This window comes from Cygnus olor, chromosome 2, assembly GCF_009769625.2.
Source record: "Cygnus olor isolate bCygOlo1 chromosome 2, bCygOlo1.pri.v2, whole genome shotgun sequence".
Classification (NCBI taxonomy): Eukaryota; Metazoa; Chordata; class Aves; order Anseriformes; family Anatidae; genus Cygnus; species Cygnus olor.
Window position 1 is genome coordinate 160,070,269 of NC_049170.1, and position 23,729 is coordinate 160,093,997.

General features: G+C 70.3%; 3 protein-coding genes across 3 annotated transcripts; 2 read left to right on the plus strand and 1 right to left on the minus strand.

Annotated features, from left to right (window-relative positions):
* Window positions 1-26: 26 nt before the first annotated feature.
* Window positions 27-1,804, plus strand: LOC121066431 (cytochrome P450 11B, mitochondrial-like). The gene is made up of 4 exons (XM_040549916.1): window positions 27-238; window positions 1,146-1,224; window positions 1,317-1,508; window positions 1,605-1,804. Exons 1-4 carry the CDS (start codon window positions 78-80, stop codon window positions 1,716-1,718), a joined length of 546 nt encoding a protein of 181 aa, XP_040405850.1. The 5' UTR covers window positions 27-77; the 3' UTR covers window positions 1,719-1,804.
* A 5,497-nt stretch (window positions 1,805-7,301) lies between these two features.
* On the plus strand, window positions 7,302-12,471 carry DGAT1 (diacylglycerol O-acyltransferase 1). Its single transcript, XM_040547502.1, has 17 exons — window positions 7,302-7,423; window positions 7,972-8,059; window positions 9,338-9,378; window positions 9,502-9,587; window positions 9,672-9,724; window positions 9,838-9,943; window positions 10,060-10,194; window positions 10,294-10,368; window positions 10,458-10,561; window positions 10,684-10,722; window positions 10,835-10,876; window positions 10,997-11,041; window positions 11,136-11,248; window positions 11,355-11,420; window positions 11,518-11,605; window positions 11,698-11,760; window positions 11,878-12,471. The coding sequence occupies exons 2-17, from the start codon at window positions 8,054-8,056 to the stop codon at window positions 12,022-12,024; spliced, it is 1,209 nt and encodes a 402-aa protein (XP_040403436.1). The 5' UTR covers window positions 7,302-7,423; window positions 7,972-8,053; the 3' UTR covers window positions 12,025-12,471.
* Window positions 12,472-13,360: 889 nt separating this feature from the next.
* LOC121065068 (casein kinase II subunit alpha-like) lies at window positions 13,361-23,508 on the minus strand. The gene is made up of 13 exons (XM_040547503.1): window positions 23,377-23,508; window positions 20,410-20,545; window positions 19,116-19,227; window positions 18,302-18,403; window positions 17,822-17,872; window positions 16,955-17,014; window positions 16,411-16,494; window positions 15,194-15,304; window positions 14,978-15,079; window positions 14,285-14,385; window positions 13,976-14,124; window positions 13,802-13,891; window positions 13,361-13,651 (listed from the first exon to the last, which is right to left on the minus strand). The coding sequence occupies exons 2-13, from the start codon at window positions 20,508-20,510 to the stop codon at window positions 13,536-13,538; spliced, it is 1,179 nt and encodes a 392-aa protein (XP_040403437.1). The 5' UTR covers window positions 20,511-20,545; window positions 23,377-23,508; the 3' UTR covers window positions 13,361-13,535.
* Between the last annotated feature and the right edge of the window lie 221 nt (window positions 23,509-23,729).

The following is a 23,729-nucleotide window of genomic DNA, read 5'->3' on the forward strand; positions in this document are numbered from 1 at the left end:
AGGGATGCCGTGGGGCGCCGCGGGGCCGCTCGCTGTGGGGCTGCGAGCGAGGGGCTCGGTGGTGCCCGCAGACGGCGATGCCGCTGCTGTTCACGCTGTTCGAGCTCGCCCGCAACCCGCCGGTCCAGGCCGCGCTGCGCACCGAGATCCGGGCGGCGGAGGCGGGGGGGGGCCGGGAGCTGCACGCGGTGCTGGGCGCGCTCCCGCTGCTGCGCGCCGCGCTCAAGGAGACCCTCAGGTGGGGGGAGCAGTGGGGGGGGGGGGGCAATTGGGGGTGCTGGTGAAGCACTGGGAGGCTGCTAGGGGGCACTGGGAGGCACTGGGAGGGTGCTGGGGGGAGCTGGGGGGCACTGGGGTGTGCTGGGGGGCACTGGGAGGGCACTGGGGGGCACTGGGAGGATGCTGGAGGGACATTGGGAGATACTGGGGGTTACTGGGAGGGTGCTGGGGGGCACTGAGGGGGTGCTAGGGAACACTGGGAGCGTCTCGGGTGGCACTGAGAGGGTGCTGGAAGGGTACTGGGAGGGTGCTGGGAGGCACTGGGAGTGTGCTGGGAGAGTACTGGGAGGAACTGGAGGGCCCTGTGAAGGTGCTGGGGGCTACTTGGAGGGTGCTGGAGGGTACTGGGAGGGTGCTGGGGGTGTACTGGGAGGCACTGGAGGGTGCTGGGGGGTACTGGGTGGCACTGGAGGGGTGTTGGGCACTAATGGTGAGTACTGGGGGGTACTGGGAGGGCACTGGGTGGGCACAGGGTGGTACTGGTGAGCACCAAGGGGTGCTGGGTAAGTACTGGGTGGTAATGGGGTGTACTGAGGGGTACTGGGAGGGCACTGGAGAATACTGGGGAGTACTGGGGAGCACTGGTGGGTACTGGTGGGTACCATCAGGCCCTGGGGGGAGCTGGGAGGACCAGGGGGGTGGGTCTGGGACCCCCCAGGGTGTTTGTCTGGGGGGGAGCACTGGTACAATGGGGGGGGCACCCTGTTTTTTTGGGGGAGTCATCCCCTTTTGAGGGGGGGGGTCACCCCTTGGGTGCCACCACCTGGGCAGGAGTAACGGGGGGAGGCTATCACCCCGCTCACGGTATATCTGGGGAGGGGGGGCCCCGCCGAGCCCCCCCTGCCCCCCCCCCCCCCCCCCCCCAGGCTGTACCCGGTGGGCATCACGGTGCAGCGCTACCCCACCAGGGACGTGGTGCTCCACAACTACCGCGTGCCGGCAGGGGTGAGCAGCACCGGGGGTCTCGGGGGGGGGGGGTGGTGTGTGTGTGTGTGTCTCAGCACGGGGGTGTCCCCGCTAACCCCGCACCCCCCCAGACGCTGTGCCAGGTGTCCCTGTACGCCATGGGCCGCAGCCCCGCCGTCTTCCCCCACCCCGAGCGCTACGAGCCCGCGCGGTGGCTGGGCGGCGAACGCACCGCCTTCAAGGCGCTGGCCTTCGGCTTCGGCGCACGCCAGTGCATCGGGCGGCGGCTGGCCGAGGCCGAGATGATGCTCTTCCTGCTGCACGTGAGCTGAGACCCCCTCCCCCCCCCTGCCCCGTAACCCCCCCTATTTTACATCGGCACGTGTCGGTGGGGTCACCTGCGCCACCGTCCCCAAAAGGTGCTGCGCAACTTCTCGGTCGAGACGGCCTCCACCGAGGACCTCGGCACCGTCTTCGGCTTCATTCTGATGCCCGAGAAGCCGCCGCTGCTCACCTTCCGGCCCCTCGAGTGATGGTGCCGGGGGGCACGGCGCGGTGGGACCCCCCCAAGCAGGGCCCCCCCCGGCCCCCCGCCGCCGCCGCAATAAAGCCTCGTCGCACGCGGGGTGCGTGGCTGCGTCCTTGGGGGCGCAGGGGGAAGGGGCCCCCAAAAGCTGTCATGTCCCCCCATCGCCCACCCGATGGCCCCCCCAGTTACCCAACTCACTGCCCACCCAATTAGCTGATTATTTGCACACCCCATTACTTGTCCGCCCAACTAATCAACCCCCAATTACCCAACTCACTGCCCCCCCAGTTACCCCACTCACTGCCCACCCAACTAATTGCCCACCCCACCACCCAATTATTTGCCCCCCCAGTTACCCCACTCACTGCCCCCCCAGTTACCCAACCCACTGCCCACCCAGTTACCCAACTGCTTGCCCACCCAGTTACTTGCCCACCCCATTACTTGCCCACCCAACTAATCACCCCCCAATTACCCAACTCACTGCCCACCCAACTGCTCACCCACCCCATCACCCAATTATTTGCCTACCCAATTACCTGTCCCCCCAGTTACCAAATTATTTGCCCCCCAGTTACCCAATGCACTGCCCACCCAACTAATTGCCCACCCAACTAAGTGCCCACCCCACCACCCAATTATTTGCCCACCCAGTTGCCCCACTCACTGCCCGTCCCACTAATTACCCACCCCGTCACCCAATTATTTGCCCCCCCAGTTACCCCACTCACTGCCCACCCAACTAACTGCCCCCCCAATTACCTAATTACTTGCCCACCCAATTACCCCCCCCAGTAATTTGCCCCCCCAGTCACCCCATCACCATCCTCACAAAGGCGCTTTATTACCAGAATGCCCCCAAATTCAGGTTGCCAGCACCGGGAGGGGGTCCCTGGGTGCCGCCCCCATCGCAACCATACCGGGGGGGGGGGGGGTCGCAGCTTGGCCTTCCCCCCTCCATGGGCGCTAGAAGAGCCTCAGCAGGAATTCGGGCCCCCACCCCATGGAGCTGTGGGTGACGGCTGCCTTCAGCAGGGGGCTGCGGGCCGTGCTGGGGGCGGGGGAGCACGGCCCCGGTGTCCCCCCCCCCCCCCCCCGTGTGTCACGGTGCCGGGTGATTGATAAGGGTGCCCATGGGGTCACCGAGCATTGAGGGGGGCACCCCTGGGGACCCAGAGCACCCCATGGGGACACTTTAGGGGAATGAGACCACTTGTGGGGGCACCCATAGGGACCCAGAGCACCCCACGGGGCACCCCGTGGTGACCCAGCCTAATTGTGGGGGCACCCATAGGGACACAACCCACCCATGGGGGTACCTACAGGGACCAAGGCCACGTCTGGGGGCACCAAGGGGGTGTGACCCACCCATGGGGGCACTGCTGGGGACACAGCCCACCCGTGGGGGCAACCGTGAGGACCTGCAGGGACGTTTTTGGGGTCACCCAGCCTATCCATGGGGGCACCCACGGGGACGCTGCCCACACATTGGGGCACCTATAGGGACCTGAGATCACCCATGGGGGCACCTATAGGGACCCGATACCACCTGTGGGGGCACCCACGAGGACCCATCGCCCATGGGGGGCACCCACCGTGGCGGCGAAGTAGACGGGCATGAGCGGGTGGGAGGCAAGGAAGAAGTCGCGGCGGCGGGCTCCATGAAGTCCCTGCGGTGGTGGGGGGGGCATCACCGCGCCGTGACGGTGCCGTGACGGTGCCATGACCGTGCCATGACCGTGCCACGCCTGTGCTGTGCCCCCACGTGCCCCCGTCCCCGCGGTACCACAGGTGGTGTGTGGCGAGGCGCTCAAGCACGGCGGCAGCCAGGCGCTGCCCCAGGGCCAGCAGCAGGGTGAGGGTGACGTGGTGGAGGCCCTGGTAGGAGTGCAGCTCGGGGTGGGCGCGCAGCACGTACAGGATGAGGCCGGCCAGCTGCTCCTGCAGCACCGCACGCTGCTCTGCGCGCATCCCTGCGGCAGCCGGGCTGGCACCGGGAGTGCATCCCATCCCATCCCATCCCCATCCCATCCCCATCGAATCCCATCCCATCCCATCCCATCCCATCCCATCCCATCCCATCCCATCCCCATCCCCATCCCCATCCCATCCCCATCCCATCCCCATCCCATCCATCCCATCCATCCCATCCCATCCCCATCCCCATCCCATCCATCCCATCCCATCCCATCCCATCCCCATCCCATCCCATCCCATCCCATCCCATCCCATCCCATCCCCATCCCATCCCATCCCATCCCATCCCATCCCATCCCATCCCATCCATCCCCATCCCATCCCATCCCTCCCATCCCATCCCATCCCATCCCCATCCCATCCCCATCCCATCCCATCCCATCCCATCCCCATCCCATCCCCATCCCCATCCCATCCCCATCCCATCCCCATCCCATCCCATCCCATCCCCATCCCATCCCCATCCCATCCCATCCCATCCCATCCCATCCCCATCCCATCCCATCCCCATCCCATCCCCATCCCATCCCATCCCATCCCCATCCCATCCCCATCCCATCCCATCCCCATCCCATCCCCATCCCATCCCTCCCATCCCCATCCCATCCCCATCCCATCCCATCCCCATCCCATCCCATCCCATCCCATCCCCATCCCATCCCATCCCCATCCCCATCCCCATCCCCATCCCATCCCATCCCATCCCATCCCATCCCATCCCATCCCATCCCATCCCATCCCCATCCCATCCCATCCCATCCCATCCCATCCCCATCCCATCCCATCCCATCCCATCCCATCCCATCCCATCCCATCCCATCCCATCCCCATCCCATCCCATCCCATCCCATCCCCATCCCATCCCCATCCCCAACCCCATCCCATCCCAATCCCAATCCCAATCCCAATCCCACCCCACCCCACTCTCACTCTGGGGGAAGTGCTGCCGGCTCCGGGCCACATCCAGCAGGACTTGGCCCTGGTCCCGGTGGCTCTGGCAGGCGGCCTTGGCTGGGGGGGGGGCAGGACCTTGGGATGGGGGGGGACACCCAGGAGGAGGGGGGGCACTCCGTGGGGGGTGCCCACCCTGGGGTGCTGCGCCAGAGAGTGGGGATGGGGCGGGAATGGGGGGTGGGAAGGGGACAAGTGGGAATTGCGGCTGGGGGCGTCGGGGTGGGAATGGGGATGGGGGAGACGGTGGGATGGGGGCCAGGGTGGGGGCGAAAGGGGCTGGGGGGAAAGGGGCAGATGGGGGGGCAGCAGGAGGGGGAGCCGGGCCTGGGGGGTCCCCGTGGCCCTACCTGGCCGGGGGGGCAGGCGCCCGGTGTGGAGCCCCAGCAGCTCGGGGCACAGCAGCCCCCCCTCGCCCCGCGCTGCCGCCCGCAGCGCCTCCAGCCCCACCGGCTCGCTGCGCAGCGCCCGCAGCACCAGCACCCGCTGCCGCGTCCACCGCGTGCACCGCGCCTCTGCGGGGCATGGCATGGGGTGGATGGCACGGCACGGTGCGGGGTGGCATGGCACGGCACAGGTTGGCATAGTACAGCGTGGCACAGCATAGTGTGGCATGGCACGGCACAGCATGGCATGGCACGGGGTGGCGCAGCATGGCACAGCAGTGACAGCGTGGCACAGCGCGGCACAGCGTGGCATGGTACAGGGTGGCATAACACAGTTTGACACAACACAGCACTGGGTGGCGTAGCACAGCGTAGCCCAGCACGGCATGGCACGGCAGGGCACGGGGTGGCATAGCACAGCACAGCACGGCACGGCGTGGCACGGTATGGCACAGGGGGGCGCAGCACGCGGTGGTGTGGCCAGCAGTGCAGGGTGTGACGCGGTTTAGCACGGCATGGCGTAGCTGGCAGGGCACAGTTAGCATGGTGTAGCACGGCACGGCACAGTTGGGCGCGTTACGGCACAGCGCAGCCTGCCTGGCACCGTGGCCCAGCAGAACGTGGCCCAGCTGGCGCGGCACGGTACGGGATGGCACGGCGTGGCGTGGCACAGCACAGTATGGCACGGAAGGGGATGGCGCAGCGTGGCCAAGCACGGCACAGCCAGCGTGGCACGGGATGGCACAGCACGGCACGGCACGGGATGGCACGGCGTGGTACAGCATGGCACGGTGCAGCACAGTACGGTGCGTTATGGCACGGCACAGCGCGGCACGGCACGGCATGGCATGGCACGGTATGGCACACCATGGCACACCATGGCACACCATGGCCCGGCCCGGCCCAGCGCCCATCGCCACGGCCAGTGCAGGGGAAGCAGCGGCAGGGCCGTGCCTGCACGCCCCCAGCCCCCCCCCCAGCTCGGAGCCCCCCCCTGCAGCCCCCACCCCACACAGTGCCCCCCCCCCCAGCCCCCCCATTGCTCCCCAAACCCCCAGCCCCCAGCCTGCAGCCCCCAACCCCATTGCCCCCCCCATGATCCCCCCTCCCCATTCCACCCCAGGCCCTCCTGCCCCCCCAGCCCCAGACCCCATTGATCCCCCCAGTTTCCCCCTATAGCCCCCCCATGTCCCCCCCCATTCTGACCCACATCCCCCATTCCCCCCCGGGCCCCCCCCATTGCTCCCCCCATACCCCCCAGTGTCCCCCCAGGTACCCCCCTCAGTGCCCCCCAGCCCCAGACCCCATTGCCCCCCCCCAGTTTCCCCCTATTGCCCCGCACCCACTGATGCCCCCATGTCCCACCCCAGTCTCCCCCTTTTGCCCTGCCGTGCCCCCCCCATTCTGACCAGGCCCCCCCTTTCCACCCAGTGCCCCCTCTAGTTCCCCCCCTATGCCCCCCCCAGTCACCCCCTTTTCCCCCCCCATGCCCCCCCCATGCTGACCCAGGCCCCCCATTCCCCCCAATTCCCCCCCATGCCCCCCCCAGTACCCCCCATGCCCCCTCATTGACCCCCCCAATGCACCCCACCCCACGGCCCCAGACCCATTGCCCTCCCAGCCCCCCTTCTGCCTCCCCCACAGCCCCCCATCCCCCCCCAGTTCCCCCCCCCTTTTGCCCCCCCATGCCCCCCCCATTCTGACCCAGGCCCCCCCATTCCTCCCAGTGCCCCCCCCGTGCCCCCCATGCCCCCCCAGTACCCCCCAGCCCCCTATTGCCCCCCATAGTCCCCCAGTCCCCCCCATTTACCCCCTTTTGCCCCCCCCGCCCCCCCTTTTCCCCTCCTCCCCCCACCTTTGCACCCCCCCTCCACCGCCCCCTCCCCTCCGCCCATCTCCCCGCTGCTCCCTCCCCCGCCTCTCCCCCCCTCCCTCCCATTGGCCGGCCTCCCCCTTCCCGCCACCCCCATTGGCCGGACCCCTTCCCTCCCTCCCCCTTCCCATTGGCCCACCCCGCCGCCCATCACGGCGGCGGCGCGGGGGCTGCTGGGAGTTGTAGTCCGCGGCCGTGCGCGGCCGGCCCCGGGGCGGGGCGGGGGGGGGCGGAACGGGGGGGGGGGCGGAACCGGGCGGGGGGGCGTTGCCAAGGTTACAAAGGCCGTGGCGGCGGGGGGGGCCCTACGGTGGCCGGGAGGCGGCGGGGCCCGGCCATGGGCGAGCGCGGAGCGGCGGCGGCAGCAGCGGCGGGGGGGGGCCGGCGGCGGCGGGGGGGGGGGGCGGCCAAGGCGGCACCGGGACCCCCCCAGCCCCCCCCCCCCGCACCGGGACCGGGACCGGGCCGCGGCGGTGACCTGGGCTCGGACGGCGGCCACGACGGCGGCCACGGGGACTTCAGGTAACGGGGGGGGGGGGGGGGGGGGGGGGGCGGGCACGGGGGGGGCGCTCCGTGTCCATGGGGGGGGCACCGTGGCCGGGAGCGGGGGGGCACCGGGCACCGGGGGGGGTGGTTCCGTGTCTTGTGGGGGGGGCACCATGTCCCGGGAGGGGGGCTCCGTGGCCGGGGGGGGGCTCCGTCACTTGTGGGGGGGGGGGGGGCACCGTGTTTTTGGGGGGGACACTGGGCACCTGCCCCGGGACCCCCTCAGGACCCCCCTCGGAACCCCTCGAGACCCCCTTGGGACCCCCCCAGGACCCCTTCAGGACCCCCCCCGGACCCCCCCGGTCCTGCTTTGTGGGTGCTGAGCCTGACCCCTGTCCCCCCCTCCCCCCCCCCCATCTCCCAGCGTTTTGGGCCCGATCCTGCCCCGGAGGGACTCTGACCCCGCGTCCCCGGTGGGCCTGGTGGGGTCCTGGTGGGCACGGGGGAGTCCTGGGGGGGTCTCGGGGGGGGTCCCGGTGGGCGGGGGGGTGCAGGATCAGGCCCCCCCCGCTCCCTGCCCGCAGGTGCCACCGGGTGCAGGAGTCGCTGCTCAGCTCCGCCAGCGGCTACAGCAACTACCGCGGCGTCCTCAACTGGTGCGTGGTCATGCTGGTGAGTGCGCCCGGGCGGCTCAGCCCGCAGGGATCCAATTAGCTAATGGGATTAATTAGCGCCCGACACCGAGCCGGGGGCGTCCGCCCGCCCGCCCGGATGCTGCTGGCACTGCCGCTGCGGTGCTCGGAGCAGGGCTCGGTGCTGCCGGGACGGAGCCCGGTGACCCCCCGGTCAGGGTCCCCAGTGGCCCCGGTTGGGGTCCTTGTTGGCCTCCGTTGGGGACCCGGTGGCCCCAGTTGGAGTCCACAGGGACACACGTGGGGTCCCCAGTGACCCCCTGGTTGGGGTCCCCAGTTGGGGTCCCCAATGGCTCCAGTTGCGGACCCGGGGGCCCCACTTACGGTCCTCAGGGACACACTCAGGGTCCCCAGTGGTTCTGGTTGGGGTCCCCATTGGCCCCGGTTGGGGACCCAGTGGCCCTCGTCAGAGTCCCTTTTGGCCCCAGTTGGGGTCCCCAGTGACCCCCCAGTTGGGTTCCCCGGTGGCCCCAGTTGGGGTTCCTGTTGTCCCCACTCGGGGTCTCTAATGGCCCCGGTTGGGGACCCGGTGGCCCTTGCTGGGGTCCCCGTCGTCCCCAGCTGGGCTCCCCAGGGATATGCTCAGGGTCCCCAGTGGCTCCAGTCAGGATCCCGGGTGACCCCCTGGTTGGGGTCCCCAGCGTCCCCACTTGGTGTCCCCGTTGTCCCCCATTGGGGTCCCTGGTGACCCCACAGTTGGGGTCTACAATGGCCCCGGATGGGGACCCGGTGGCCCCGGTCAGGGTCCCCAATGGCCCCGGATGGGGATCCAGTGGCCCCAGTTGGGGTCCCCAGTGGCCCCAGTTGGGGTTCCCAGGGACATGCTCAGGGTCCCTGGTGCCCCTGCTTGGGGTCCCCAATGGTCCCAGTTGGGGTCCCCAGTGGCCCCACGCGGGGTCCCTGGTGGTCCCAGTTGGGGTCCCCATTGTCCCCGGTCGGGGTCCCCGCTCGGTGTCCCCGTTGTCCCCGGGGCGCCCTTATTGGGGCCACACCCTGCTGGGCGCCGCCCGCCCGAACCCTGGCCCAGAAGCGCGCCCGCGTGGCACAGGCGGCTCCTGGGGGGGCGGGCAAGGGGCAGGCTCCCCGTCCCCCCCCCGGCCCGGGGGGGGGGGGGTCATGGCCGTGGGGGGGATTTGGGGACACGCCTTAGCCCGCTGGGGGGGTTTGGGGGGGGGGTCCTCCTGGGGTGGGGGCGGCCTGGCAGCGGTGCCCCCCCCCCCCGCCCCAGCGCTGTGCAACACCCGCCTCGCTCTTGCAGGTCTTGAGCAACGCTCGGCTCTTCCTGGAAAACCTCATCAAGTAAGTGGGGGGGGGGGACGGACAGACGGACAGCGACCTCTGACCCCGTCCCCGAGTTCCTGCACCCCCCCCGGGGGGGGGACACACTCAGGGACGTGCTCAGGGCCCCCTCCCCTGGTGCAGGTACGGCATCCTGGTGGACCCCATCCAGGTGGTCTCCCTGTTCCTCAAGGACCCCTACAGCTGGCCCTCGCTCTGCCTCATCATCGGTGAGCGTGATGGGGGGGGGGGGCCCTGTGCTGCGTGCCCCCCCAGCTGACTTCCTCCTCCTCCTCTTCCTCCCCCCCTCGCAGTAGCCAACGTCTTCGCCGTGGCGGCCCTGACCCTGGAGAGGCGGCTGGCGGCGGTGAGCCCCCGAACGAGGGCAGGATGCGGCCCCATTTGCCCTGTGGGGGCTCTGTGGGGGTGGGGGGGTCCTGCTGTGCCCCCCCCCAACCCTCTCCTTCTCCCCCCACCCAGGGCTCCCTGTCGGAGCGCGTCGGGGCCGCGCTGCACGCCGCCAACCTGCTGGCCATCCTCTGCTTCCCCGCCGCCGTGGTGCTCGCGGTCACCTCCATCACGCCCGGTGAGGAGCCGGGGCCGTGGCACGGCGGGGCTGGACGCGGCCGCTGCCGCCCCCACCCCCCCCCCGCCACCTCCTCACCGCCCCCCCCCCTCCCCGCCCCGTGTCTCTGCCCGCAGTGGGGGCCGTGTTCACCCTGGCCGTCTACACCGTCCTCTTCCTCAAGCTGTTCTCCTTCAGGGACCTCAACAAGTGGTGCCGCCAGAGGAGGGAGGCCAAAGCGGCCCCCCCGGGCGGGGACAGCTCGGCTGCAGGTACGGGGCTGCCGGGGGGGGGGGGGGCCGGGGTCGTGGGGACCCCCCCAGGCTGGGTGGGCTCTCACCCCCCTCCTTCCACCCCCCCCCCCCCCCCGGCTTCAGGACCCGCTAAGGCCAACGGGGACGTGGGCAGGAGTGGGGTCGCCTACCCCAACAACCTCACCTACAGCAGTAAGTGCCCCGGGGGGGGGAGTTTTTTGGGGGGGGAGGGGTTGGGGCTGCCCCTCCCCGGCCCCCACCCCACAGCCGCTGTCCCACAGACCTGTACTACTTCCTCTTCGCGCCCACCCTCTGCTACGAGCTCAACTTCCCCCGCTCCCCGCGGATCCGCAAGCGCTTCCTGCTGCGGCGCCTCTTCGAGATGGTGGGTGCTGGGGGGGGTGGAGGGGGGGCGGGGAGCCCCCCCGGGGGGGTCTGCAGCGGGGGGTGGCCCCCCCGTGGGGTCCGCAACGTCCCCCTGAGGTCCCTGCCTCTGTCGTCTTGCAGCTCTTCTTCATCCAGCTGATGGTGGGGCTGATCCAGCAGGTAGGGGGGGGCCCCGGCTGCGCGCCCCCTCCCCGTGGGGGGGCTCTGCCCGGTGTCAGCTTGGGGGGGGGGGGCGAGGCTCCCTCGGGCTCCAGCGGCTTTTCCCTTCCAGTGGATGGTGCCCACGATCCAGAACTCTATGAAGCCGTTCCGGGTGAGCGAGCGGGGGGGCACGGGGCTCTCGGGGTGGGGGGGTTGCCCCCCCCCCCGCATTATCTCGCTGGGGTGGGGGCTGCTGGGGGCCGATGCCGATGGCGCTGCCCCCCCGCCATAGGACATGGACTACTCCCGCATCATCGAGCGGCTCCTCAAGCTGGCCGTGAGTACCCCCATCACCCCCCCCCCAGCCCCCCCCCCACCGTGGGGGGGGGGCAGCCCCCCCCCCCCCCTGACAGCCCCACGTCCCTCCGCAGGTCCCCAACCACCTCATCTGGCTCATCTTCTTCTACTGGTTCTTCCACTCCTGCCTCAACGCGGTGGCCGAAGTGATGCAGTTCGGGGACCGGGAGTTTTACAGGGACTGGTGGTGAGTTGGGGGGGGGGGGGAGGGGGGTGTCCCCTCTTGGCCGCCCCCCCCCTCCAGCCTGAGGTGGGGGCTGCCCCCAACCCGTGGTCCCTGCCCTTCCCCGCAGGAACTCGGAGTCGGTGACCTACTTCTGGCAGAACTGGAACATCCCCGTGCACAAGTGGTGCCTCAGGTGCGGGGGGGGCCGCGGGAGGGTCCCGTCCGTGCCCCCCCCATGTCCCGTCCACCCCCCCCCCCCCCCCAATTCTCACGGGGTTGCCCCTCCCCAGACACTTCTACAAGCCCATGCTGAAGCGGGGGGTCAGCAAGTGGACGGCGCAGACGGCCGTGTTCCTGGCCTCCGCCTTCTTCCACGAGGTCGGTGCTCGCCCCCAAGCCCCCCGGGGGTCTGCCCCCTGCCCCTGTCCCCCCCCCCCCCGGGGCCTGGAGCTGTCCCTGTGTCCCCGCAGTACTTGGTCAGCGTCCCGCTGAAGATGTTCCGCCTCTGGGCTTTCATGGGGATGGCGGCGCAGGTAAGGGGGTACGGGGGGAGGACGCCTCGGAGCCCTGTCCCCCTCCTATCCTGCAGCAACGGCGGGGGGGGGCTGAGGCTGCCCTGACCCCTCGCCCCCCCCCCCCCCCCCCCCCAGATCCCTTTGGCTTGGTTCGTGTCCAAGTTCCTCAGGGGTAACTACGGGAACGCGGCCGTCTGGATGTCGCTGATCATCGGGCAGCCCATCGCCGTCCTCATGTACGTGCACGACTACTACGTGCTCAACTACGAGGGGGGCCGCTGAGGGGGGGTCCGCACCCCCCCCCCCGGGACTGTGACGCTCGTGGGGGTCCCGGCTGCCCCGGGGGACACCCCCTCTCCTGGTGAATTGAATGTCGGATCAATGCAATAGCCCTGGGGGGGCCCTGCTCTGCCCCCAGCCCTGGGTGCCAGGAGCTCGGCCGGGCCCTCCAGCCTCCTCTGCCTCCTGGGGCCGGCGCCAAGCTCCTGCCGAGGCACTTTGAAGGACGGTGCCGGCCCGTGACCGCTCTCGTCCGTCCCTGTTGTCACCTCCCCGGGAGCCTCTGGGCGCCCCTGGGACGCGCGCGGGGGCACGGCGCTGGCCCCAAGCCCTGGCCTGCGCCCGCGGGCCCCTGCTGCTGCCTCCCGGCGTCCTCCGGTCCTCGCTCAGCCACTTTTTAACTCTTTCAGACTGTCGAATGCGGAGGGATTAAAGTGTCTGGTTTTCCAACGCCCTGCGCCGTCCTTGTGTCTCTGCCCCCGGTTGTGCTGCCCCCGTCCTGGGCCCCAGGAGCTGCCGTCCCCCACCCCGTGCCGGAACAGCTCCTGGCAGTGGGGGCCTGGTTATTGGGCTCGACCTTGACCCTGGGGCTGCTTGTGGGGCTGAGCTTTGCCCCCAGGGCCTCTTGTGGGGCTCGGCATTGCCCTTGGGCTGGGCTGTGGGGCTTGACCTTGCCCCCCGGGCCACTTGTGGGGCTGCTTGTGGGGCTGAGCATTGCCCTGGGCCTGGTTGTGGGGCTCAGCCTTGTCCCTTGGGGCCACTTGTGGGGCTCAGCCTTGCCCCTGGGCCTGGTTGTGGGGCTGGGCCTTGCCTCAGGGCCCCTTGTGGGGCTTGGCCTTGACCCTGGGGCCACTTGTGGGGCTCGACCTTGCCCCTGGGCCTGCCCGTGGGGCAGCTTCTGTCCTGGGTTCCTCCCCAGGGAGCTCTGGACTTCATTGAGGAAGCCCCTGGGCCCTCCCCACCTTCCCCTTCTCTGGGCACAAGCTGCCATTTTGGGGGAGGTCACAGCACTCAAACTGGGGGCGCTGGGATTTGGGGGAACTGGGCCCTGCTCTGGATTTGCTCTGCTTCGTGCTGGGAGCACCGCTGCGTGTCTGTGCCCCCCCTACCTCCCCTCAAGAACCAGCTGCTGCTCCTGCCCTCCGGTTAGGGACATAGAAAATAAAATTTATTATCCATTTTAGATTTCTACACCGTAGTTGCATCACTGCTCGTGATCCTCACGAGAAGAATGCAGCTAGCTCTTTACCCCGACACAGACGCAACGGAGATCAGCCTTGGTCCGTAGCCAGAGCGCGCGATATTGTTACGGCACGGGGGGGAAAAAGGAACCTACGTCTTTGCTCTTTTGTGTTTCGTACTCGACAGAAATAAAAATAAAATTCCAGAGCGCCCCCCCACCCCCACCCCACCCCTTGTCGGTGGCCGGGGCCCGCGGCTGGCGCAGGGGCGGCGGGAGGGTGAAGGCGGCGCGGCGCTGGGCGCTGCAGGGAGCCGGCGGTGGCGGCGTGAGGTCAGGGCTGCGCGCCCACTGCGGCGGGCACCGGCGAGCCCAAAGCGTTCGGAGAGGAGATGACGGGCGACGCAGCCAGGCTGCTGATGGGCTGGGCCGCGGACATCGAGGTAATGCCTGCGCCGGGGAGAGAACGGGGCGTCAGGCTCCAGCAGGACGAGGACAGGAGCAGGAGGCAGAGCCAGGAGCCGGCGCGGCTCGGGATGACGCGACCCCGGCAGCCCCGAGCCCCCGGCGAGCCCTTGGTGCCCCCGCGCCAGCACCCACCTGCCAACATACTGGAGGAGCTGACAGGCGTGGTACTGGCCGAGAGCCCGGCCGAGGGGCCGATCCTCGCCGGGTCTTTTGCTATGGGATCTGCGGGGCAGAGGGAAAGGCGTCAGGGGTCGCCCCCGGCACGCCGAGGGGAGCGCCGGCGCCTCGCTGCACCCCGGGACGTACAGAAGTAGGGGTGCTCCATGGCGTCGCGGGCCGTCAGCCGCGTCTGGTGGTCGTAGCGCAGCAGCTTGTCCAGGAAATCGAGCGCCTCGGTGCTCACCAGGTGCTGGTTCTCGCTGTGCACGAAGCGCTCCCACCGCTTCCGCGAGTGTCTGCCGGGAGGAGGAGGAGGAGGAGGAGGAGGAGGAGGAGGAGGAGGAGGAGGATGGCAGAGCCGGCACGGCCAGCACCGCGCGCGGTGTCTGCGCCGGGGCAGCTTGGTGCAGGACGCTGCCACCCATCCCCACCGCGTCGGCTGTGCCATCCACCCACCTGCCGAGGATGTCATTGAAGCGGGGATCGAGCTCGATGTTGTACTTGTCGATGTAGTCGTACAGGTCCTCCGTCCCCAGCACCTTGGCGATGCGCACGAGCTGGCACAAGGGGGGGAAAGTGGCGGGGTTGGTGGTGATGGCAGGGACCAGTTCCCCGCCCGCCTGGCCCAGTCCTAACCCCACCGCTCTCACTCCCCCACTGGGGACGTGGCCATTTGTGGAGGAAAGCAGCCGGGAGGTACCAGCAAGTGCCCTGTGCTCTGGTGTGAGCAGGGAGCCGTACAGCCTGCCGGGCTGGCGCTGGCGCCGCTGACGGAGCCGATACGGCCGGGGAACATCTCTGCTCCTGCCAGACACCTCCAAACCCGTGTCCCACAGCTGCTTCCCTGATGCCAGCAGCCCCGCTCAGAGCAGCCAGGGATGCGTGGGTGTGTTACAGGGTGCCACAGCCCTGCCACGGGGTGCCCGCAGGTGGCTCCATTTGTGCCTCCCAGTATAACCAGTGCCTCGCCCCCTGCCCAGGGGCTGGACGTAGCCACCGCCAGCGCTCCGCCTGGCTCCTCTGATAGGGGGAAGGACGCAGCGAGAGGAGACCCTGGACTGGGGGGGGGACCCCGGGATTCAGAGGGTGACACAGTGGGGTGGCATGTGAGGCAGGGCGGGGGGGAGGGGGCGGGGGGGGTGGCCTCACTTGGTCATAGTTGTCGTGGCCGTGGAAGAAGGGCTCTTTCCGGAAGATCATGCTGGCCAGCATGCAGCCTAAACTCCACATGTCCAGGCTGTAGTCGTACATCTGGGAAGGACACGGAACGGGGCAGGAGCTCAGCGACGCTCCCAGGCTGCTGGCACGGCCCCGAGCGGGGACCCCCAGTGTGCCCCCAGCCCCCAGCGGCCACCGGAGCCGTACCTGGTAGTCCACCAGGAGCTCCGGCCCCTTGAAGTAGCGCGAGGCCACCCGCACGTTGTACTCCTGGCCGGGGTGGTAGAACTCCGCCAGCCCCCAGTCGATCAGGCGCAGCTGGGAGGGAGGGAGGCAGGGAGAAAGGGAGGGCGCTGGCACCGGCCCCGCTGCCCCCCCGGGGGCTCCCGGCCCGCGGGGCTCAGCGCCAGCACCGGCCCCATCGTGGCGCACGCGGTGACAGCGGTGCCGAGCCCCGTGGTGGCCGCGGCAGGACGAGCACAGCGCAGCGGCACCCCGATGACCATGGCCGCTTCGTCAAGCGCCCCCCCCCCCCCCCCCCCAAATTTTCAGATCATTTCTCAGACTCATCAGGATCACCCCCCCCCCCCCAGCCCCGCTCATTAGGGCAGCAGATGAGGCAGGCCCCGGTCCATCAGGCAGGCCATTAACGCCGCACAGCGCCCGGCCGGTCCCTGCAGACCTCGCGTGAAGCCGGCGCTCCCTGACCACAGCCCTCCGGCTCCTGTAGGAAACGCGTTTCCCTCCCCCCCCCACCCCGCCTCCAACCAAAGCGTTATTAACACCGGGACCTCTGCTGCCCACAGCGAGCCTTCCGGCTCCCCCTTGGGGGTTGGCATGAATTTAGGGGAAAGGACGGATGGGATCAGCCCAGGGCACGGGCTGGGCGCGCCGGGTGCCGGGCCATCGCGGCAGCGGTGACGGGGAAGTTTCAAAGGGCAGCGTGCCCAAGGGGCACGTGGGGCCAGCCCCATTCCGCTCCGATAACGGGGTGTTTACTGGCCACGGGAGGCTCGGCCCCCGCAGACGCCGTTTGAAGTCCGATTTATGCGGGGGGCGCAGGTGGCCGGGCGCCGCAGCGCGCCGGAAGGGATCTGAAGTTAGGTTTACAAGCCTGAGCTGCCGACAAGCAGCTGGCAAATAAAGCGGGTTTACGGGGCGCAGGTGCGGGTTTTATGGCCGCCCCTTTTTGCCAAACCAGCAGCTGCGAGTCCAGGCCTCCCCGCGAGGGCTCGGGAGCAGGGATCGGGGACGGGCAGCACCAGAGCTGCACCGCGCCGGGGACGTTTCGGGGGTCAAACCACCGCGGCCAGGCTGGGCGCAGGGCGCTGGGAGAGGAGACGGTGCCGTGCCGAGACAGCCACAGCCACGGCTCGTCTGAGGGACCGGGGGGCAGGGTGGGGGCACACTGTGCCCCGCCGTACCTTCCTGTGCTCGTGATCAATCATAACGTTGTGCGGCTTGACGTCGCGGTGCATGACGCCCATGCTGTGGCAGTAGTCCAGCGCCTGCGGACGGAACAGCGGCGTCAGGCCCCGCGCGTCACCGGGCGGCAGGGGTGGGGGGCCGGCGGGGCCGGCACGAAGGACAGACCCCAAGGCTGCGCCGCGGCCGGCCCCGCGCCGGTGACGCCAGGCTCGGCGAGCACAAACGTGTCCCCGGGGGCCTCCGGCCCTGTCCTGCGTGGGCGGTGATGGATGGGGCAGGCACACGGCGCCCTGGGGACCAGCCCCAGCGCCGTGGGCCGCGGAGGCAGGTGGCAGCAGGAGGCTGCCCAAGGGCACGGTGGCCTCATCCCCTTCAGCCTTCGCCGCTGCGCTCCGCCGCCACCTGCCTCGCAGCCTCCCCGCACCGCGGCCGGCCGGCGGTGCCGCAGCCGGGCCTCGGGGCCAAGCGGAGCTCCTTGGGGGCTGGCCAGAGGAGTTGGTGGCAGCTCTCTGCTCGAGGGAGGGCTTCCCGGGAGCTCACCTTTAGGATCTCGTACATGTAGAACCGTATGTCGAAGTCGGACAGCGTCTGGTAGAGTTGCTGCGAGAACAGGGAGAGGCGGTGAACGCAGCGCGGCGCCCGCCCGACGCTCCCAAGGGGGCGCGTCTGGGATCCACGGCCCCAGAGCAGAAGCACCAAGGGGGAGAACAGCTCTGGGGCAGCTCAGCACCCCCAAAGTCCCCCAAATTTCACAGCAGCACACCCCAGGGAGGAGCGGGGCGGCCGGGCTGTGCCACAGCATGCAGAACTGGCCTGGACCCAGCCCACACCCACCAAGGGGCACCAGGGAGCTCCCAAACCGTGCCCGGGGGGCTCAGCTCCCACCCGGGGCTGGGATGAGGGCGGAAGCGTGCGTGCCCTCCCGAGGCTGCAGCGGCCCAAAGCCAAACCCTGGGGACAGGAGCCAGGGAGGGTACAGGGCAGCACCGGGGCTTCCAGCACGTTCGTGACTCGCGAGAACGGAGCGGAGCAGCCCCCAGCCTGGGCAGCAGCTTCGCTAAATCGCTGCCGTCGTGCCGACCTCCCACCTCCCTGACCTCCCACCTCCTCCGCTCAGCCCCGCTGGCTCCGCAGCCCCTGCCCGCTACCAGCGCCCGGTGGTGACTGCGAGCCCACGCCGGGCACCGCCGGGGCGGAGAGACCGGGATCGGCTGGTACAAGCGTGAGCACCGGCTCGGTGCCGCGGCTCGGCCCTCAGCTGTCAAACAGCAAAGAGCAGCCGGCTGCAGTACCACGTCTGTGACACTGTGGGGGAACTGGGACGCGCTGCCGGCTCTGCAGGGGGGGCCAGAACCCCCCCCAGCTTCTCCCAGCCCCCTCCAGGTCCCCGCGGTGGCGGGCGCTCACCTTGAAGTCCGTGTTGTTCACGTGCTCGAAGACCAGGGCGGGCGTCCGGGACTGCAGGGCGGGAGCGGCAGGGCACCAGGCAGAGGGGAGAAAACAGGGAAAAGAGGGAAAAAAGAGGGAAAAGAGGGAAAAAAGAGGTTGGGGCTGCCCGGTGCAGGGTGTGGACGGAGCTGGGCCGGCAGTGTGCCCAGCCCCATCCTCGTGCTCGCACCTCGGTCCTGGGGGCCAAGCTGAGGCAGGCGTGAGGGAGGCCCCGTTTGGAACGGCGGCGCCTGCCAAAGGCTGGAGCAGGCTGCGAGGCGCGGGGGCAGTGGGGTGGAGGGGAGCGTCCTGCCCCGTGCTTCGCCTCCAGGAGGGTCCGTGCCCAAAGCCCCGCACCCCCCATGCACGGCCCCGCTGCTGCCTCCCCATCTCCACCCTCTCGAGGCCTCCACGGCACTGCCGTGGGTGGCTGCAGCGCTGCCCCGTGCCCTTCCTCACCACGGGGTCCTTCACGATGTCCAGCAGGCTGATGATATTGGGGCCCCCGCGGAGGTTCTCCAGGATCTTGATCTCGCGCTTGATCTTCTTCTTTTTCACGGGCTGGCAAACGCAAAGCAGGCGCCGGTCAGAGCCCTCGCCGGCCATTCGCACCGCGGCGAGCGCGCGCGTTCCCCGGGCGCTGCGGCTCTGCCCCCCGAGGACAGCAGCTCCCCACCACCGGAGGAACCGCGTGTCCTGCTTTTTGGGGGGGGCCCTCGGGGAATTCTTTCCCTAGGAAAAGCAGCCTAGGAGCGAGCTTGGTCTCTTCAAGCCCCGGGTTGAATCTTTGGAACCGCGCGGTGTTGCCCAGGGGAAGTGTATGTCGGGGAGCCCAGCCCGAGCGCCTTCGGGTCCCCCCACATCAGGGGGCTCCTCCTGACCCTGAGCCCCCAGCTCGTTTTGGGTTTATTAACGAGGACATGCCCATCTCCCAGGCTCATATTCTCACCCACAACCTGTCCCTCACCCTCTAACTGGTGCCCTCCTCCCACCTCCACTTTCTCTCGCACGGGCAGCGCTGCGAGGACCGACCCATGCCCTGTAACTCTCACGTCCTACAAACCATAACTACGCCTGGTTTAGTCCTACTGGGATAATGAACTCGCCCCCTGCGAGCCAAAACGAGGCCCCGAAGGTGATCAGGGGCTGGGGCAGCCCGCAGAGCCCCCAGACTGTGGGGCTGTGCCCGCGCTCAGCCGCAGGGCACGAAGCAGCCGCGGTCAGTCCGAGACGCCAAGGAGCCCGGCAGCGATGAGCCCTTGCGCGTGCCCACCTTGAGGATTTTCACGACCACCTTCTCGTTGTTGGTGATGTTGATGGCTTCAAAGACCTCACTGTATTTGCCGCGGCCGAGCTTCCGCACGAGCTGGTAGTCATCCTGGTTGCTGTCGGGGAAGCAGAGGAAGAGGTGGTGAGGGGACCGCAGCCAGGCCGTGGCGGAGCGCGGCGGCTCCAGCGCCAGCGCCTTGGTGAGACCGCGGAGAGCGGCGGGGCCGGGGCTCAGGGCCGCTCCGGGGGAAGCAGCGCCAAGGGCAGCAGAGGAGCACGCGTGGCTCCCCCCCAGGGACAGGCACGGAGCGTGCTGGTGTCACGGGGCCCAGCTGCATCCTCACTGCCCGCTCCCAAGTCCGCCAGCGGGCGGGTGACAGCACAGAGCCACAAAGCACCCGACGGAAACGCCTCCAGCCCAGGGCCCCCCGCTCTTCACCGGGCGGGAAGGGTCTCGGACCCCCCAAAGGGGTCGCGGGAATAAACGCTCTGTGCATGGGAGCCAGGAGAGGAGAAAACAACCGTGCCAATGCCCACGGGTCAGATGCACGGAGGTGCGAGCGGTCACCCGAGGGGGCTGAAGGAAGCAGCAGCCACTGTGCTGTGCCAAGGGGAAGGCACGGCCAGGGCTGGCGGGGAGAAACGAGCGCAGGAAGGAGGGTGCCTCGGGGTGCGAGCCCGGCCCCATTCGCTGCCGGCCGCCAGACAGGACGCGGGACGGCCGCTGGCACCCGGAGCACACCACGGAGCGCTCGCTGCTCGGCACAACGGAGCCGGGGCTGCCCGCAGGCAGGGTCGGGGTCAGCGCCGCAGCCTCAGGCGAACGGAGGAGGCGTGGGACAGCCCAGCTCGTACCCGTGCTGCCGAGCGGGAGCAGCCTCCGGCGCTCCCAGCTGCACCGTGACGCCCGGACCCGAGCGGCCGCACCGCCCGGTGCCGCGTCAAGCAGCCGGCCTCCGCCGCGCATCCCGGAGGCTGGGCCTCGGGGCACCCCCGGCGGCGGAGAGGCCGTCGCGGCTCCGAGCCCTGTGCCGGCTCTGTCAGCGCGCTGCCGCAGCCCGCGTCCTGCCCGGCTCTGGGGCTCGGCCCAGCTCCGCGGGCTGAACACCCTCTGGAGGCCCACGGGGCAGGGGAGGAGGCCCAGAGGCCACGCTGGGAAGCCCCTTCGGTGTGGCCACGCTTCCCAACGATAAAAATAATCCGTGTGGGAACCCTCCGGCTCGGGACGCCCCGCGGGGCCCTCCACAGGCTTCCAAAAGCGTCCCCGCAGCGCGCCCCCGGCTCTCGCCCCGGCGTACCCCCACTCCACGACGTGCGACTCGTAGTCCCAGTACTCGCGGGGTCTCTGAGTGTTCACGTCCGCATAGACCCTGGCCCGACTCGGCACCGGCCCCGACATGCTTCCACGGCCAGAGGCGCGGCGCCTCGCTCACCCTAAAAATACAAACACACGTCAGCCGGGGTGAGAGCCCGGCGGACGCAACAGAAATCGGAGTCTGGGGTGCGCCGGGTGGGCGCGAGGCAGCACAGCGAGGGGCTCCGCACCCCCCAGCCGCTCGCCATGCTCCAGCTCCAGCCCCACGCCACCCACCCCAGCACCACTGGAGTTAACGCCTGCCCTCGAGGAGATGCAAAGCCAGGCTGGGGGAGGCCCGGGAAGTGTCACCAACAGGGCAGTGCTGGCCGGGCCTGGGTCCTGTGGGACTGGGGGACAAGAACAGGGATGGGGCGGTGTCTGGCACCAGCACCGCGCTACCGGGCAGACGTGGCACCCGCGGCTGTCACCATCTGCTCTCAGTGGGGCTGGGGTGCAGGATGTGGCCCGGGGCGCAGCCGCAGAGCCAGGACCCCATGGCCAGGCACAGCACGGCCCCGAGACGGGCAGCGGAGGTGGGGAAGCCGTCAGCGAGCCAAGTTCCACTCGGTGCTCAGCCAAGAGCCGCACCGGGTCAGGGAGACGCGGAGCCAAGGGCGGCCGCGGGACGCGGTGTCCCTGCAGCAGCCGGCCCGGGGGGGGCGGCGCGAGGGCACGGAGCGCACGCGGCATCGCCAAGGCCGCGGCGGCACCGCTTGCATCGGGGAACGGGGCGAGAGCGGCTGGCGGGGAGGAAACTGCGGCAGCGCGAGCCCTGCTACGGGGTGCTGGCCAGTGGCCGGGCAGCGGCGGTTTGGTTTTGTGAAGGGTTTGTGCAGGACTTGAAGGGCCACGCGGCGCGGCAGCGGGGCTTCGGGAGCGGGCAGCGCCGACGGCACACCGAGCACACGGACACGGCACATAGCAAGGAGCTCGACCACCGCAGTCCCTGCCCTGGGCAAGGGCACGAGGCTGCCCCAGCACCCAGAGGCCAAAACCTCCCGGGGAGCGGCCGTGGCTGAATCCAGGAGGACGGGGCCGGGACGAACAGGGCAGAACGGCTGAGAGCGGCTCCGGAATCGCTGTGCGGCCCCACAGCTCCGGCTCTGGTCACCTCCAGCCCCACCACATTCAGCTCCCACCAACTCCAGCCCCACATGTCCGCCTCCAGCACCACACGCCAGGGCTGGGGGAGCTGCGGGCACACCGACACACCTCGACCCTCGCCACAGCTCCGACCACGGAGCCCCGCTGCCTTGCCGATGGCCCTGGTGCTCGGCCGCTGCCACGGCCCCACGCATGCCCTGAGATCGCCCCCGAGGGTGAGCGGCCGGCCCCGCTCCGCAGGCTGAGCCCCGGCATCACCAGGCTTTGGGCGATGCGGCCCCGGTCATGCTCTGGCTGGGTCCCAGCTACAGGCTGGGCGACGGTGCCGCCAGGACCCGGCACGGTCTGGTGAGGTGGCACCGTGGGGGTGTCCCCGGCCTCCCGGGCTGCTCGGAGCTGGCTCCGGAAAAGCCATGAAACAGCCCCAAACCATTGGGGGGGGGGGGGGGGGGGGGGGGGGCGGTGTCTGGGCAGGGGCTGGGAATGTGTGGGGTGGGGGCGGCACAGCGTGGTACCGCATGGCACGGTGCGGCATGGCATGGTCTGGTACTGCATGGCACAGCGTGGTACCGCATGGCACAGCACAGCACGGCGTGGGACTGCACGGCACAGCATGGCACGTCGTGGTGTGGTACCGCATGGCACAGCATGGCATGCCGCGGTACCGCATGGCACGGCGTAGCACCGCATGGCACAGTACGGCACCGCGTGGCGCAGCGTGGCATGGTACCACACAGGACGGCACAGTGCGGTGCCGCATGGCACGGCACACTGCGGCATGGTACCGCACGGCACGGCGCAGCACCACATGGCATGGCACACCACGGCATGGCACGGCACGGCGCCGCACGGCACGGCGCAGCGCAGCGTGGCACAGCGGGCGCTCAGCGCGCCACCAGCACCTCTCGGCTGCAGCCCCCCCGCACCCAGGGCCACCCGCGTGTGCCCCCACCCCTGGCAGCGCCCCGCCTGCCCCCTCCCCATGGTCATGCCCACACTGACACCCACACACCCACACCCACTCACACCCACTCCCACTCAGACTGCTCACACCCACTCCAACATTAACCCCTGCTCCCACACACCCACCCACTCCCACTCATGTCCCACTCGGCCCGTACCCACTCCCACAAGCACCACTCCCACCCCCACTCACACCCCCACTCGCACTCCCTCACACCCTCCCACTGCCACTCCCACTCCCACCCACTCACGCCCACTCCTACATCCACTCGCCCTCACACTCACGCCCACCCACTCCCACTCACCCACCCACTCCCACTCGTGCTCACACTCACACCCACCACCACTCCAGCTCTCACGCCCACCCGCACCCACCCGCTCCCCACTCACCGCCACGCCCCCCACTCATGCCCACACCCACTCACGCCCACCCACTCCCACTCGTGCTCACACTCACCCCCGCCGCCACCCCAGCTCTCACGCCCACCCACTCCCACACTCACCCCCACTCACTCGCCCCCACGCCCACTCCCCCTCCCACCCACCCGCTCCCACTCGTGCCTACTCACACCCACTCACGCCCACTCACGCTCACACCCACTCCCTCCCGCCCACTCCCACTCGTGCCCTCCCGCTCCCACCCCTCCCCCTCCCGCCCCCTCCCGCCCCACCCCCGCCCCCTCCCGCCCCGTCACGCCGCCGTCCCCTCCCCCTCCCCTCCCCCTCCCCCTCCCGTCCCTCCCCTCCCCCCCCCCCCCCCCCCCCCCCCGCTCCCCCCCCCCCCCCCCCCGCCGCCCCCCCGCCCCCCCCCCCCGTGCCCCCCCCCCCGCCCCCCCCGCACCTGGCGGCGCCGCACCGGGCGCTGCGGGCGGGGCGCGGCCTCCCCGCGGCTGGGGGCGACGCAAGATGGCGGCTCCCGGCGGCTCCCGGCGGCTCCCGGCGGCTCCCGGCGGCGCCCTCGGACGGGCCCAGCCCCGCCGGGCCGCGGGGGGGCGCCCCCGAACCGGAGCCGGCAACAGGGACCGCGGCAACCCCCCCGCCCCGCCCCGCCCCCCCCCCGCGGCTGCGCGCCGGGACACGGGGGGGGGCACTAAGTGGGGGGGGGGCACTAAGTGGGGGGGGGGAACCCCTAACTGGGAGCGCGGGGCTCCCGGTGCGCCCAGTGCCCCCAGTGCTCCCAGGGCTCCCAATGCT